This window comes from Podarcis melisellensis (assembly GCF_964234715.1).
Source record: "Podarcis melisellensis genome assembly, chromosome: 13".
NCBI lineage: Eukaryota > Metazoa > Chordata > Lepidosauria > Squamata > Lacertidae > Podarcis > Podarcis melisellensis.
Window position 1 is genome coordinate 25,662,396 of NC_138545.1, and position 15,997 is coordinate 25,678,392.

A 15,997-nucleotide genomic window follows, 5' to 3' on the forward strand; every position below is an offset into this window, starting at 1 on the left:
AATAATGCATATTAAACCATTTAAATGTTTATTCATATTCTGTTGACCTTCATGTTAAACACAATTAAGGGGAAGCAATGATAAGTTTACTGCTTTCTTTTAGTTTCTTTCAATTTCTCCTCATTGATCCACAGAGGGACATGGTATGAGTCTGAGATGTTTGCCTTCTTCTGAAAAGTCAATTTACCGTTCCAGTGGCAATGAGAGTTGTGGGCTGGTGCAGTCATGGGGGAGTCGGGAGGGAAACTTCCTGTTCCCACACGACCAATGGACAGTGTAATATCCTCCATCATTTGCAGGGGTTGTCGGGACTTGCCCGTGAATTGACCAATCATGGGTGAGCTAAGGGGTTGGACTTTTGAGGTGGACCTGGGTGAAATCTGGCCCTGCCTTAGATCAGCCTCCATTTTATTTGAACCGGGTGTGCTTGCACTCAGAAGTGTGGTAGTCTTTATTACTTCTTCCTATGCTCCAACCCCAACAATTTTGGGCTCACTGCACCTGGGGCCATAATGCACATTCTTGGGGCTCTCCTACACCTGTTGAAATCAGAGAATGTAGCATTATTTAGGGGGAAAGAACAACCCTGTATTGAGAACAATTTCTGAAACTATGAGACTATGTTAGATATAAAATTATTTTCCTTGGATATTTGAAATTGGGTCAAAGGGATGCTTTAGTTCAGGCATAGGCAAACTCTGACCCTCCAGATGTTTTGAAACTACAATTCCCATCATCTCTATCTAACAGGACCAGTGGTCAGGGATGATGGGAATTGTAGTCGCAAAACATCTGGAGGGCCGGAGTTTGCCTATGCCTACTGTAGTCCCTTTGAAATGAAATTCCCTTGATGATGTGAATTTGAGAGATTTAAGTTTCTGTTTAATACTTCCATCTTTAGTAAATGGATGAGGATGATAAAGAATGGTGGTGACAGAGAACAGTGAGAATAGGGAAGGACACTGTAGCAATTCAGAAGCCCTACACCAAATGCACAGATGATTCTGTGCACTGCCAGGAAATGTCCCATGCACCATGCAAATGACACATATACAGAACATCAGCCTCTGTCTTTTCTGCTAATTTGTAACATAGTTGTGAATCTGAATGTGGCCCTGAAAGCTTCTTGCACCTCAGTATTTCTGAGTGTGTAAATGAAAGGATTTAACAAAGGGGTTACAATAGTATTCAGGAGAGTGACCGTTTTGGTCAATTCCAGTGACTGATGCTTGGCAGGTGTGATATGTAGGAAAATGGTGGAACCATACCATATTATCACCACTGTGAGATGGGAGGAACAGGTGGAAAAGGCTCGTTGACGGCCTTCAGCAGATGCAATCTTTAATATTGTGGTGATGATATAAACGTAGGATATTAAAGTTATCACACATGAGCCCATGATGACAATTCCAGCAAGTATGAACCATGCTATTTCTAATGTGTACGTGTCAGTACAGGAAAGGACTATCCAAGGCACAATGTCACAAAAGAAGTGGTTGATAACATTGGAGTCACAGAAAGACAACTGGGTAATAAGGAAGGCTGGTACCGAAATCGCTGCAAAGCCACATATCCAAGATCCCAATGCCATTTGGATAGACAACATTTTGGACATGATGGTGTGGTAGTGCAATGGGTGGCATATGGCCAAATAGCGGTCATAAGCCATGACAGCAAGCAGGAAGTATTCTGTACATCCCAAGGAGAAAACAATGTACATCTGTGTGATGCACCCTGTGAAGGTGATGGTTTGGTGGCTCTTGGACACAAGGATTGCTAAAGTCTTGGGAATACAAGCTGTTGTGTACCATATCTCCAGGAAGGAAAGATTACAGAGGAAAAAGTACATGGGTGTGTGGAGTTGTCGTCTGGCTCGCACTAAAGCTATGATGGCCACATTTCCAGTGATTGTCAGGATGTACATAAAGAAAAAGAGGAAGAAAAGGAAGATTTGTAGTTCATGAGATCCAGAGAAACCCAGAAGGATGAATTCCTTCACAGTGGAGTCATTTCCTTCTCTCATCAGAATCAGGTGTTTTTCTGCCAAAACAACATTCATGAAAACTTAGTGATTGGAAATGGTGGCTTTTATACTCTCACTTATTTGAAGAAATATTAATAATGCTCTCCATAGAATAACTATTAACAAATAATAATATAAGCCAAAAGTTCATTGTAAGAGGATTTTATTAATTTAGCACTTTAGTTCAAAATGATTTCTTTCTCAAATGAAATATCACTACTTCTCATATAATATCAGTTTGTCTTACTGTAATGATTTCTATTCATAAATCAGTTTATAATTATTCTGTCCATTTTTACACCTATATTTTCTATACAGTTTTGTTACAGGTCTTCAGCCTAGAATTAGTGGGTGTCTAGAATACATGCTGCATTTTCAGCCAGAAGGGCAGAGAGATGCTTTGATTTCTGTTTGCAAAATTACTCTCTTTTTTTCTGGATCTTTGGCATATTAATATCATTAGCAAAAAATAAATATATTAGAAAACCAAACAACACAAAAATAAATTATCACAGGAACATGATTTACATTTCCCCTGAAATTTACTATTCCAGCAACTTATTAATAAAATTCTATTTTCATTAAATTTATCAGAGATTTTTCTTTGCTTCATATTCTTATGATGGTACACTGTAGTCATGAGGGCTATATCCAAACTTTAAACCTATTAAGCAAGGAGATGCTCTAGAAAACTTTCACTTTGTAATGTTTTTCATAAATATTTTCCTGGTGTTAGGATGCTTTAATGGGATTTTATCAATGGCTTTAAGCTTGTGTTATTTTGCTGTCCAACATAGGGTAAGAGAAGTCCATTATTTTCCCAGTCCAGACCACTGTGCACCCAAAAGGGAAGGTGACAATGCCGGGTCTTGTGGAACAGTGGGGGAGGGAGGACATTTCTCTCTGCTGTGATCTAGTGTGGTCCCATGGAATAGGGATCACATATTATAGCAAAAGTATATACAGTTGTCCCAATTGTTTAGAGCCCATACATGTGAGTGTATTTTTGTGTTTGATTTCCATTTAACAAGAGTAGTTAATTGCAAAGTCCATGAAGAAATTTGAAAGAATAAAATTCTTGGGGAAATCCATACTATCACATCTACACACATTAACCATTACATTTACAACTACAACTTATTTCCCTTCTTCTGAACACTCTAAACTTCTGTCATTGAAACAGTAGAGTTTAGTTCTAATAATTTGTGCTGGATTGTGCCCTAAGTGATTTATAATAAAGACAATTCTTACCTTTCTATTGTTCCGATTAAGCTGATGAAGACCTCAAGACCCCGTATCACAATTAAAGAAAAAACTGCATTCCTTGGAGATAAAAAAAGTTGTTATTGTTATCTGTGTTTTTTTCTTGCATTAAAATAATAAGCATTCTCACTTGAAAATTTATGGTGCTTGCCTAATCCATTGTAACACATTTTTTAGTTTCTGATCCCATGTGTTTCAACCTTTATGCATTTTTGTTGGGAAATCTCTCTTGACTATAGTCAATAAATTTATACACTTTGAGTAAATGCAATGGGTGTTGCTTGCTTTATTATTAAGTCGCAGGAGTAATGTCTGTGTATTTATTTCCTTATTTTAATGTGCCAGGTGTATTGGATCAGGGAGAATGGGTTTTTCTCCCTAGGGTATAGGAGGAAACTCAGTCACAAACTTTATTTATATATAGCATCTGCAGCTGGAAAAAAAATCCATGAGCAGCTAACAAATAGTGACAAGACTCTGTTTCAATATCTCTCTTTTAAAAGCAACAACAAAAACACAGTATATGCAAGTGTGGTTCTATGTTGTGTGCATCTGGAACATCACTGCAGTCAATCATTATTCAGGATGTAACTGAAGGAAAAAAGAAATTATAGATAAGCAAATAATTTTAGAGCTTTTTTGGGGAAGGGGAAGGTCAGTTTAAGATAGGGGTGGCTAACTCAAAGCTCATGTCCTCATGTGGCCCACCAAGCCATAGGAACCGACCTACTCGTCCCTGCTGCTTTATCTATTGTTCTTCTTGGGTGATCAAGATCTATTTTTGTAGATATGAAATATCTAAGGAGAAGACAGAGCACAATATCTCCTGAATGGGTCATAAACTTTTATCTTTCTGCCCTTTAAATCTCTCAGCTGCAGTTAGAGCAGAAATGGCTCACTGAGTGACTTTATAAAATCACCATAATCATCATGACAAGCTGATGATGAAATGTGGAGAAGATTGGAAACAATGAGAAACTGAGAGATAACAAAATTGACAGATTCTACCATCACTACCACCTGCTTTGTTTCCACTTGGTTCTTCCCAAAAGCCAGATAGATAAAAAGTGCAGAAGACATGTTGGATTACGGCAACCATTTCCACCTCCAGTGTGTGTGCAAATTGCATAAGTGATTCAGTTGTTCTGCCACAGAGGTTTTCCTATCATTTTTGAGATAATTTTAATGTTTAATTAATAGGAAACAGGCTTGCCATGCAATCTTATGCATAGTTGATGAGGAGAGGCAGAGCAATCTACATCCCTAAACAACACTGGAAGCTTTTTTGAGGTCTCTGGCCAGACGTGTCTGGCTCTGCCAGTAAGGATCACACCAGTTACTCACTCAAACAATTGGCTGGTGGAAGAAGTGTTGTGTGTTCAGACCCACAGGACCACCCCCCAAATAAACACACATTTGACTCAAATTTTAGTTTTGGTTTTTGGCAGAATTTAGGCCACAACTTTATTGATTACTGAAAAGTGAGGGGTTGCATAGGCTCTGGTTTGACTAGGTCCCTACACCGTTCCAGGTAGCACTGACCCAGAGCTCTCATAGGTCAGCCAAGGGTGAACACCTGAGGTAGGTGGAAAGCCCAGGAACAGACTCTGTCCATTCCCCCCCCCCCAGATGCTCCCCTGGACTCAGGCACAGGCACAACCCCCTCTTGGGGGTGGACCAAACCAACTTCAGTCCCTGGATTCCTTTAATGGAATACCCTTCACATAAGGATGGTGAGACCGTTCTCCCATCCCTATTACCTGAACCAGTGCCTATCCACCACACGAGCACCCGCACCCACCGCCAACCACTCACACCTGTAACCAATCCCATAACCCCACTAACACTGCAGTCAGCCACAAATCATTCCCAATCACAGACAGATGAACCCCATCAAGCCTGTAAAGGGATGGATCACTGAAGGTAATGCCCGGGTGACAGATCACCGTCCCACCCAAGGCCAGAACCTTCATGGCCGCTGTGCTCTGGACACACTTCCTGGCCCTCTTGGTGGCAGCTGGGCAACTGGCTACCGAGCCACACACGTCACTGCCATCAGTGACCAAAATTTTTGAGTCCAGGAAGAGCTGCTCTCAACTCTTCCAAGTCCCCCCCCCCACTTCAGATTTTAAAGAAGGATGGGTGCCTTCAAGTGCACCACCAAGCAGGCACAGTTCCATGAATAAAAGCCACATTGTATCGGGTAAGCCCAATGTCAGCCTCAGCTGAATTCATCCCCATTTTCAAAGGGGCTGCAGAAGCCTAATTGGGGGATGGGGATGGAACAGCGGCAAGTTCCCTTTTACTGGGTGCAAAGCCCCACGCCGGGAAAAGACCCTTTTGTAGGTGAAGGGTTGGTGGGGGGTTAAATTAAGATGAGGAGAAAATAAATTAAATTAGAAAGGAACCAGGAAAGAGGATAAAAGGAATCAACATCACCAACTGACAATCGTCAAAGGCAAGTCTCTCAGCTACACACAGGACAGGTTGCTCTCTGTTCCGTTTGCAAGAGGCGAAAGAGAATCTCTGGGTCATGTGCAAGGGATTAAATAGGTCCCTTGAATTGTTTACGCTGCACCCAATTGGTCAGATTACACCCAGCAACAAGTGACCTACCAATTCGGGTGTTGTGGCTATCCAATAGTCCCACCCACAACCAGTAGGTCGGTCTCCAGGTCTCACCGCAACACGTGCCCTCTTTTAGGGAGGACACACTATATCCCTAGAAGGAGTGTTAGACAGTGGGAAACCACCAAAGTGGGCACAGGAGAGTGTGACCTAGGGTCTGTTAGATCCCAAATCAGCTCTGAACCCATATTTTTCCCTATGCCCTTCCTGCTTCTTGCTCTAAGCTTACCCTAACAGATCTCTCCTCAGTATCTCCCTCCCCCTCGGGCACATCAACCACTTCTGCCACTCCCAGGTTCCCCCCTCCCTCCAGGGAACTTGAAACCACTGGCTCGTCCCTGACACTGCCTTCCTGGAATATCTCTCTGGGTTCCCTAGTGGGACCCCGGATGCTTGGTTCAGTACTGAGCTCAACACTGATACATGAGTTCAGTACTGGGTGACTCCTAAGGTGAGGGGCTGTGCTTCCCAACCTTGAAAGGAATGCCATTCCATCAGTAGAAGCTGAGTGGAATAAAGACTTGATCCTCACCCTGCTGCCATACTACCTCCACCTACTGTTTAATCATCAAAGTTATGGCTTCATTTCTCCCAAAACTGGTGTTCATTTTGTATTATTTCCACAACACCCATGAGCCACAAATATGCACCTGCCTGGGGAAACAAAACTCTAATTTCTGTGGTGTTTTTTTAATCAACAAATGAAACAAGCTAAGGGGTCAATCCTAAAACTCCTGAAAGACTGACTTAAAAGGCTCTTGGATGTGGCATTACACCAGTAGCTCCCCCAGTCCACCTACAAAAAACTATGTGGTGATAGATGTGCCACCAGTGGCAGTGAAAATGGGACATTCTTTTGGGTGTGGAGTTTGTTTCATGGGTGGTCTTTTTATATTTTTATTATTATTTGGGAATTTAAAAAAAAGAAATAAGTTCGGTTTTAAATCATTCTACGGATTGTGTGTTGTTAGCCATCCTGTGCTCAAGTATAAAGGAAGGGTGATAGATTAAAATGTAAAATAGAAAAATGCCCATTGGAAAATGAAAGTACAGGTTCAAAAATGCTGAACCAATGGGCTGCATGCAGTTTACATTCATCTTAGGATGCAAGTGTGGTGTCATGATTCAAGTGTTGCATTACTCAGCCATGAGGCACACAGTGTGACCCTGAGCCAGCCATGCTCTCTCCAGCTAACCTATGCCACTGGATTGCTATTAGGATAAAATAGGAAGGGAAATAGGAAGTATGTACAAAATATTGAACTTCTTGAAGGAAAGGTGAGATATAAATGGAATAATGATAAAACAACAGCGCAGCAGCAACAACAGCAATTTTAGAAAAGCCAGTTTGAGTACTTGTTATTTATACCCATAGTGGTGTTTAATTTAGCTACAGGAATTTTCATTATTCTCTATTAGAAATTGAAATTTCATATTGAAATTTGAGTTAGCATTGCAATCCAAAACCATGGAGAGAATTGATTACAAAAAAATATGAAATATCCTTGGGGGGGAATTATCTATTCCATAATTGCTTGAGAACATTTTGTATGAATTCCTTGGAGATAAAATGTAAAGGGAAGCTCTGATTGTGTCAATGATATAAATATACCTTGGTCAGCTGTCTGTATGTGAGGTGCTTAGAAGGGCTTTCCTGGTTCGGTTTTAGACTCTGTGAGTAGAAACAATGAGGGGTGTAATAAATATAAAGTAGCTGATGACTGAGAGACTGAAAATGTATACAGTATGTGTGAATTATAGCATGGGTGAGTGGGTTGCTATGAAAATTCAAAGCGATATTGTCTGTGTATGGATATGAAAGGATGATGCAATAAATATCTGTGAAGTGGCTTTCTTTACTTATTTTTTCTGACAGTTTTTAAATATTAAATACATTTGTGATCAGCAATTCATCAAATGGGAAAAAAATACTACTTTGAACAGCTGGCCTGTAGCTTTCCCTGCCAGTAATAATAATTAAAAAAAATCAGAGCAGGGGAACCTTTCTCAGCCCAAGGGCTGCAGTTCTTTGTTTGCAACATGAGAGAGCTACATGCCAGAAGGGGGTGAAACTAGAGACAAAGGGGAAAGAAACAACAGATGTGACTCTTACTGTTGTAATACATTCTAGCTATGCAAAAGCCTGAAGCTTCTGCAAAGAATCCACTCCTCATGTATCTTCACCCTCCATCCATTAAGATAGCTGAAGGACGCATTCCAGATAAGCAAAAGCACTCAAGGAAGGAACAGAGCAGGGCTAATGAGGAGTCTCCTCTGGGGAAGGGCAGAGAGAGAGGTCAGGAGGGTCACAACTGGCCTCTGGGCATGAAGATCAGCTGAGAAGCAGCTGATCTGTTTACATTAAAATGTTGGCATTTGTCATCTTGAAAGATAACGGAGTGCACCTCTGGGAGTGATATTAGTGCTGCATTGGTGACCTCCCTGGGGTAAAAGCCCGGGCAGTATGTACAGAGGTCCTGGGCTGCCCAGACAACAAGACCCCACTCTTGGCCTTGCTAATGGGGTCCAAAGGAAAACAGAGCAATATGTTTGGCACCAGCTTGGCTGCAGGAGTTGCCAGAAGGAGGCACACAAGGACCCATCCTAATGTCATATGAGCTCCAGATTTCGGTAGGGCTCACTCTTTAGCCTTTTCTTCTCCTGAAGATATCTCACAAGACAGCAGAGGTTTAGGACCAGAGTTTTCCCTATCCTAGAGGGGTACCTTCCCAGGTAAATGAGCCCCATCTGCCCCTCAATTCTCTCTACAGCACATGAAGAAACCTCCTTCTTGACCACTGGACCCACTATTGGTCTCATCCATTCAATCTGCTGGAGCCTGTCTTAAGATGCAGGGCAAGTTCCTAAGTCTCTGAGGGATTGAGACCCTTTGGCTACCCTCATCTGGTTTAGCCAGCCAGCTGAAGCTGTTTCTGGGGTATGGCCTCTGTCCCATGCTGATAGCTTCTAGGAGCCACAGATGAGAGCTGAGTGCAGAGTGGGGGTCAAAGGTGGATAAGCTACCCAAAAAGAGCACAATGTGTCTCCTACCAGAGGTACTCCCACCCCCTAACACCCTATAAAATCATACATTAAAATGCATATAAAGCAATCCTACCAGTGTGTTGGTCAGTGAGAGAAAGCTAAAGATGCAAGAGCTGAAGAGAGAGAGAAGCCGTATTTTATATCCCCTTTTTATTATGACTATTTTCTTAACAATGTCCCTCTCATGTATATGGCAGCTTCAGGGGATAGGAAGACTTTGTTTCTTTTGGATCCATGCTTTTCCCTGATCCACTTCCAGCATGACCAAATATTCTTTGGCATGTCTTTTTGGCAATGGTAAGATAAGGTTTATGGCAGCTTTTGGGGTGGCCTTATGGAATCCGATCTCACAGTTCAAAGATGCTCCTCTCTCTGTTTCCTTGGAGAGGGAGAGTTACATTTCCCAAGGTCAATAGGATTGCAGTGTTAGTGAATTTAGATCAGCATTTTTACTGACTAAAGATTCTCAGGATTCTCATTCTCAGAAAGGTGAAGGAAGCATATTGCCTAAGATAATCAAATAGCTTCCAAGCTCTGTTTGTTTTCAGAACATGTAGGCTTGATATTGAATCTTACATGTTGGATTTCCTATACATAAAAAAAGAGAGAGAACACTATTTGTTAAAATTTTGGATTTTTTTTAAAACTCTCATAAACATCTAAAAGTCCACGTTTAATCTGATTTTGAGACCAGACTATACAATATGCAACCTCTACAAACTGAACCCGGAACACAAAATGGAACCAACCGGATGGTCATTTTAAATATTTATGTATTGTTTTATATTATTTATTGCCTTTATACCCCACTTTCCCATCTGATTTCAGTAACTGAGCTCAGATGACTCAGTTAGCTTCATGACTGAGTAGGAATTTGAACCCTGGTCTTTCACTAAGCAACACTGGTGCTTTGAATTCCAAACTGAAATGAGAAAACACAAGAAAACAACCTTTTGAGTTTCTGCAGCTCCAGACATTTAGCAAAAATGGGTTTTTGCTACGCTCCCATGGACACATTGGCACCATTCAGGCAAGCTTGGTGGTCTGTGTTCAGTTGGTTGGATCACAAGTAAAGGTAAAGGTAAAGGCCCCCTGACAGTTAAGTCCAGTCGCAAACGACTCTGGTTGCCCGAAATCATGCAACCCGAAGCGTCTGTAAGCCGAGTTATGACTGTACTGAATATTGTTCTGGTAACCTTGTCTTCCAAAATGCAGATATAATTCAAAAATTAATATCAGTTTTTGTATTAGCAATGCTGGGGATTCATTTTAGGTGGTGGTCTAGAATTAAAACAAAACAAAATCCAAAACCAAACCTCAATTGATGCAAATTCTACCAACTTTGTGCAGGGATTGTTTGTAATATTCATACTGAGGGTAAGGAGAAATGTTCTGTATATTCATTCAGAATTGTGTTTCAGCAGGTTAAAGAAAAGAACAGATGGGAGAAAATAACAAAGAAGAGCAAAATAAAACAAGAGTGATGGAATTCATTCTGCTTGGCTTCCCTGGGTCTTCACATTTCCAGCTAACAATCTTCATCATCTTTTTAAATATGTACATCTTGACCATTTTGGGAAATTTCTGTATTATCCTTCTAATAGTAACTAATCGCCGTCTCCATACTCCCATGTATTTCTTTCTTTGCAATCTCTCTTTCTTGGAAATATGGTACACAACAGCCTCTGTCCCAAAGATCCTGGCTATGTTCCTTGGAAGAAGCAGAAGCATCTCTTTTACAGGTTGCATTTTGCAGATGTATTGTATTTTTTCCTTTGGGTGCACAGAGCATTTCCTAATAGCCATCATGGCTTATGATCGATATTTGGCCATATGTTTTCCCCTTCATTACAGCACCATTATGGACATTCATCTTTCTAGCAAGTTGGCAGGAGGCTGTTGGCTTGGTGGATTCCTTGCTATGTGTATACCAACCTATCTGCTCACAACATTGTCTTTCTGTGGCCCCAATGTTATCGATAATTTCTATTGTAACCTAGATTCCTGGATAGTTCTTTCCTGCACAGACACCCACTTTCTTGAGATAACAGCTTTTTTCACAGCTATATTTGTCATTGTAGGCTCCTGTGTGACAACCCTTCTTTCCTATATTTACATTATCCTCACCATCCTACGCATCCCCTCCAAAAAAGGAAGACAAAAAGCCTTTTCCACATGTTCCTCCCATCTTGCTGTGGTGATTATTTGGTACGGCTCCACTATCTTCCTGTTTGTAAAGCCATCTAAACAGACCTCACTAGAAAGGACCAAAGTAGTGAGCATCTTCAATCTTATTGTGGTGCCTCTTTTGAATCCTTTCATCTATACACTAAGAAATAAAGAGGTGAGGGAGGTGTTGAGAAAAGTATTGTGCAGGTGATTAACAAAGCACAGATGTGAAGGGGAAGGGAAATAAAAAAATAAAATCTGTATTAGTTGGCCTAGATTTTAGCAGCAGACAGTCTAGTTGTTAAGAGAGTTGCAGATGACTGGAGTAAGATTTCTGTTTGTGCACATGCTCTCTCTCTCTCTCTCTCTCTCTCTCTCTCTCTCTCTCTCTCTCTCTCTCTCTCTCACACACACACACACACACACTTTACATGTGCATTTGGATATCCCTAGGTGTGTCCACCCCACATATGATTCCATAAAACACCTTCCTATGAGAGAACTGAAACTTTGTGCATAGAGTCAAACTGTGTGTTGTTCAAAGTGTATGCCTATCAACCCAATAAATACTCTTCAGACAGAGCTATGCAAAGGATTGGTTTATTGAAAGCAGTTACTAGAGACACCAACCAATTCAAATCAAGCTTGATTTCAGATTAAATCTCAGAATCACCACAACATTGTATAGCAATTTTATCTAAATCATTTTTCCTGTTTCCTGTGTTTGTTTGTTTGTTTGCAGCTAATGCATAGAGGGCCACTATGTGTGTTACAAAGCTATTTTTGTCACTCAAAAGAAAATGAACCATTTCTTTCTTTGGGACAACAATAACTTCTCCACTAGCAGAAAACAAACAAAATGGTTTAATAATGAATTAGGAAGCTTCTCCCCCGGAATGATATACCCATTGACTTCATTTTGTCTATTTGGATAGATTTCCAAAATTGCTAACCATCACTGCTATGCCATCATTCATTGGGTGCAAACATTAAAACTGGGAAAGTTGTTTCTCACAAAAGGAATGTCCAGAGCGGCCCCTGCATAGTTTGCACTCTAAGAGGTTGGTTTTTTGGGGGGAGTAGGGTAGGGCGATGCCCAGGGATGGCAGATACTAATGATGGCCTTCCTTGCCTCACCCTAATAAAAAACCCTTTTACCTTTTACCTAGAGCATCTATAAACTGTTTAGACGCCATGGCTCAGTGATTGGTTCTGGCCATTGCATCTATCATCAAAATTGCCTCTAGTTATTTCTAGTTGTTTTTTCCTATCCTTTTAATATATATATATATATATATATATATATATATATGCAGGTTTTGGTGTCCTCGGGTGTCTTCCCGTGTAAAAGTTGGGGTGTCTAGGCGACGTTTCGACGAGGTCTCACTCGTCATCTTCAGGCTGGTGCTTTCGGCTTCTTGTTACTGGAACAGAGCAGGATCTCAGTGTTTGAGTTCCTATAAATACTGTTGAGGGGGTGTGGTGTATAGCCTCCAATGTTCTGGGCAGAGAGGAAGTTCCCAGGCTAGTGTGCCTTTTCTTCTTTTGTTCCTTAATTACTTGAGGGATATCTTGAGTGATTTCTTGAGTGATATCCTGAGTACCACTTAGGTGGGTCATTAGGTGTGGATTAGTTGCTAAAGTCTTTGTGTCTTGACCTCTTGAACTTTGTGAAGAGTTTTTCTGACTCTGGCACACTAGCCTGGGAACTTCCTCTCTGCCCAGAACATTGGAGGCTATACACCACACCCCCTCAACAGTATTTATAGGAACTCAAACACTGAGATCCTGCTCTGTTCCAGTAACAAGAAGCCGAAAGCACCAGCCTGAAGATGACGAGTGAGACCTCGTCGAAACGTCGCCTAGACACCCCAACTTTTACACGGGAAGACACCCGAGGACACCAAAACCTGCATTCCTGTACCCGTGAAAATCTACGAAAGCATATATATATATATATATATATATATGCTTTCGTAGATTTTCACGGGTACAGGAATGCAGGTTTTGGTGTCCTCGGGTGTCTTCCCGTGTAATGAAATACCCTGCAAAGTCTGCCCAGCCACGTACATTGGACAAACAAACAGACGAATAAATGCACGTATCGCAGAACACAAGAATGCCTCTCTTTTCCAACACATGAAAGAAACAGGACACGAAATTAATTTTGCAGATTCCAAATTGCTCTTTAACATGGAACATCACCACAAGAGAATAATCATGGAAGCCATCGAGATAGAGAAACACCCTCACAACATGAACAAGCGTGACGACACATCCCGCTTGCCAGACATCTGGAAATTAGCCCTCCCCACAAAAACTGACACCAGATCCAGAGGCACACAGAACGCCATCACCAATCAACCACACCAGACCCAAACCCAGACCCTCTCCACAGATAAATTACAGACACCATCCAGTAGCCAAACCATGGTGGCACCTCCGGATGCTGCACCCCCCTGCAATCCCTACACAGATCTGGCTGACACAGGCCACAAAACCACAGCTCGCCCCTATACACGAAGCCAAGCCAGAGCACAACTAAGTGCAGTACAGCCATCTTCTCAGAAAAACTCTTCACAAAGTTCAAGAGGTCAAGACACAAAGACTTTAGCAACTAATCCACACCTAATGACCCACCTAAGTGGTACTCAGGATATCACTCAAGAAATCACTCAAGATATCCCTCAAGTAATTAAGGAACAAAAGAAGAAAAGGCACACTAGCCTGGGAACTTCCTCTCTGCCCAGAACATTGGAGGCTATACACCACACCCCCTCAACAGTATTTATAGGAACTCAAACACTGAGATCCTGCTCTGTTCCAGTAACAAGAAGCCGAAAGCACCAGCCTGAAGATGACGAGTGAGACCTCGTCGAAACGTCGCCTAGACACCCCAACTTTTACACGGGAAGACACCCGAGGACACCAAAACCTGCATATATATATATATATATATATATATATATTTGCTTTCGTAGATTTTCACGGGTACAGGAATGCAGGTTTTGGTGTCCTCGGGTGTCTTCCCGTGTAAAAGTTGGGGTGTCTAGGCGACGTTTATATATATATATATAATATATATATATATATATATATATATTAACAAACCACATCTCTATAGAACTTCCAGTTTTTCAGCACAATTACATGTAAGTGGAATGCATTAAAATAATACTTAAGGATTTAAAACCAGCTATGTTTTGAAGCAATCACCATCTTGCTTTTGTGCCATTTTTAACACATATTTATTTCCTTTTCATCATGATTCACAACACATTTACACAGTATTTCTTACATGGGAAAAATTGCACAAAGGACTGTTTTTTTCTGTTTCTTTTTAAGTGTTCTATGGTTAAGCATAGGAGGTTATGCTAGTTGGTCTTTAATACATATGGGGGTATAACATTGAATTGTTACATTTGTGGTATATATGTGTGTGTGTTCTAAATAATATACATAACTAACAAACAATCCTAAATAAATTCTAAAGCATGTATTTATGTATTCCCCCCCCCCTTCATTTGGCTTTTCACAAAGAAGAATTACTCAATGCAAAGAAGTCAAAAATATACACAGTATACAAAATGCATCAATTATTAAAAAGGGCGAAAGGGTTGTTATACTGTCATTTAATTTCTTTCAAACTTGGTGCTAATCTTATGCAAAGGTCATACTCTATATGTTTACATTGTTCAAGCTGCCTCAAAGGAATCAGCAAAGTAATTTCTTTAACTCAACTTTTCTTCCTCTTCAAAAAGTTCACTTGGCTGACACTATCTCAGTTAGAAACAGCTTTCCTTTGGGAATAAATATTGTAGTGTGTGACATTCACTTTATATTTTAATGTCAATTGTAGTATAATGTCTAAGTCACTGCACTAGAATCAACTTTGATGTATAATGGGACGTTAAATATACACCCAACGTTCATAATCTGTGATTCGTCTGCTTTTGATTTGGTGATGAAGTGATCAAACCTTAATTCAGAGTTAGTTTCTAAAATATCAAAAGTGGGAGGAGGATCAAATATACAGCTCCCTGGCCTGAAAAACGTTTAAATGAATTATTTGTAGCCACTCGGAAAATCAATAAATGGTTACATGGGACATTTTTTATAATGGTAAGCTATTTTAAATTTATTTTTAATAAGTTTGATTTCAGAGGTTCATATCACAGCACTTTTATTTTATTCAGCATGTTTTATTTCAAGTTATAGCCATTCAGTGTTACATCTATCTGCAGATCTTTTCATAGTTTTCACTAATTTACCCTAAAGGCAGGTAATACTAGTAAATCTTTAGGACATTTCAACTCAGATCCTAGTAACACCTGTGTTTTTTTATGCTTGTTTATTTTGACCGGTGCCTTTGTGGCCAAGTGTCTGCATGTTCTAACATGATAAAACTCCAGCAACTCCCATGGTCAAGAAGCTTTGGAACCTTCTTGATCATGGACCTTTTGAAAGTAAGAAAGAGCTTGGGATCAGTCTAACTCATACATGCATACTCATGATTGCATGATTGCCACCTTGTGTGAATGGGCAATGGAAGGCATATCAGGGGAATCGGGACACATATCCAGCCGTTGGCAAATGAAAAAAAATATATATATGCAAGTGTTGCACATAGTATCTTTGAAACTGCTATAACATAACGGTTACCATTACCACATGTTGCAAGAGTGATTTTCATTAGTTAATCATTAATTGGATGGAGAAGTAACTGGCACATTGTGATTTGTTCATTTGAGCTGAAGAAAGTGATGAACAGCAAACTCCAAAGCACATTCATTCAGAGGTTAAGTTTCCTACGAGCATTTCCTCAGTGCTTTCTGTTTGAGTAAGTGTGCATATGATTGTGGCCCCAAT

At 40.5% G+C, this 15,997-nt stretch overlaps 2 protein-coding genes across 3 annotated transcripts in view; one reads left to right on the forward strand and one right to left on the reverse strand.

The window, feature by feature from the left end:
• Positions 1-11,461, forward strand: part of LOC309355531 (olfactory receptor 6F1-like) — a 28,004-nt gene extending 16,543 nt beyond the window's left edge. The window contains exon 3 of one of the 2 annotated variants that reach the window (XM_081886472.1): positions 10,381-11,461. In XM_081886472.1, the coding sequence (XP_081742598.1) occupies positions 10,401-11,339 (939 nt within the window). In that variant the 5' untranslated portion in view covers positions 10,381-10,400 and the 3' untranslated portion in view covers positions 11,340-11,461. The remainder of the gene's footprint in view (positions 1-10,380) is intronic. The other variant, XM_081886473.1, reaches the window with a different exon arrangement.
• On the reverse strand, positions 1,061-2,059 carry LOC309356074 (olfactory receptor 6F1-like; the record flags this gene model as incomplete). Its single annotated transcript, XM_081887254.1, has 1 exon — positions 1,061-2,059. One exon carries the CDS (start codon positions 2,057-2,059, stop codon positions 1,061-1,063), a length of 999 nt encoding a protein of 332 aa, XP_081743380.1.
• Positions 11,462-15,997: the final 4,536 nt, after the last annotated feature.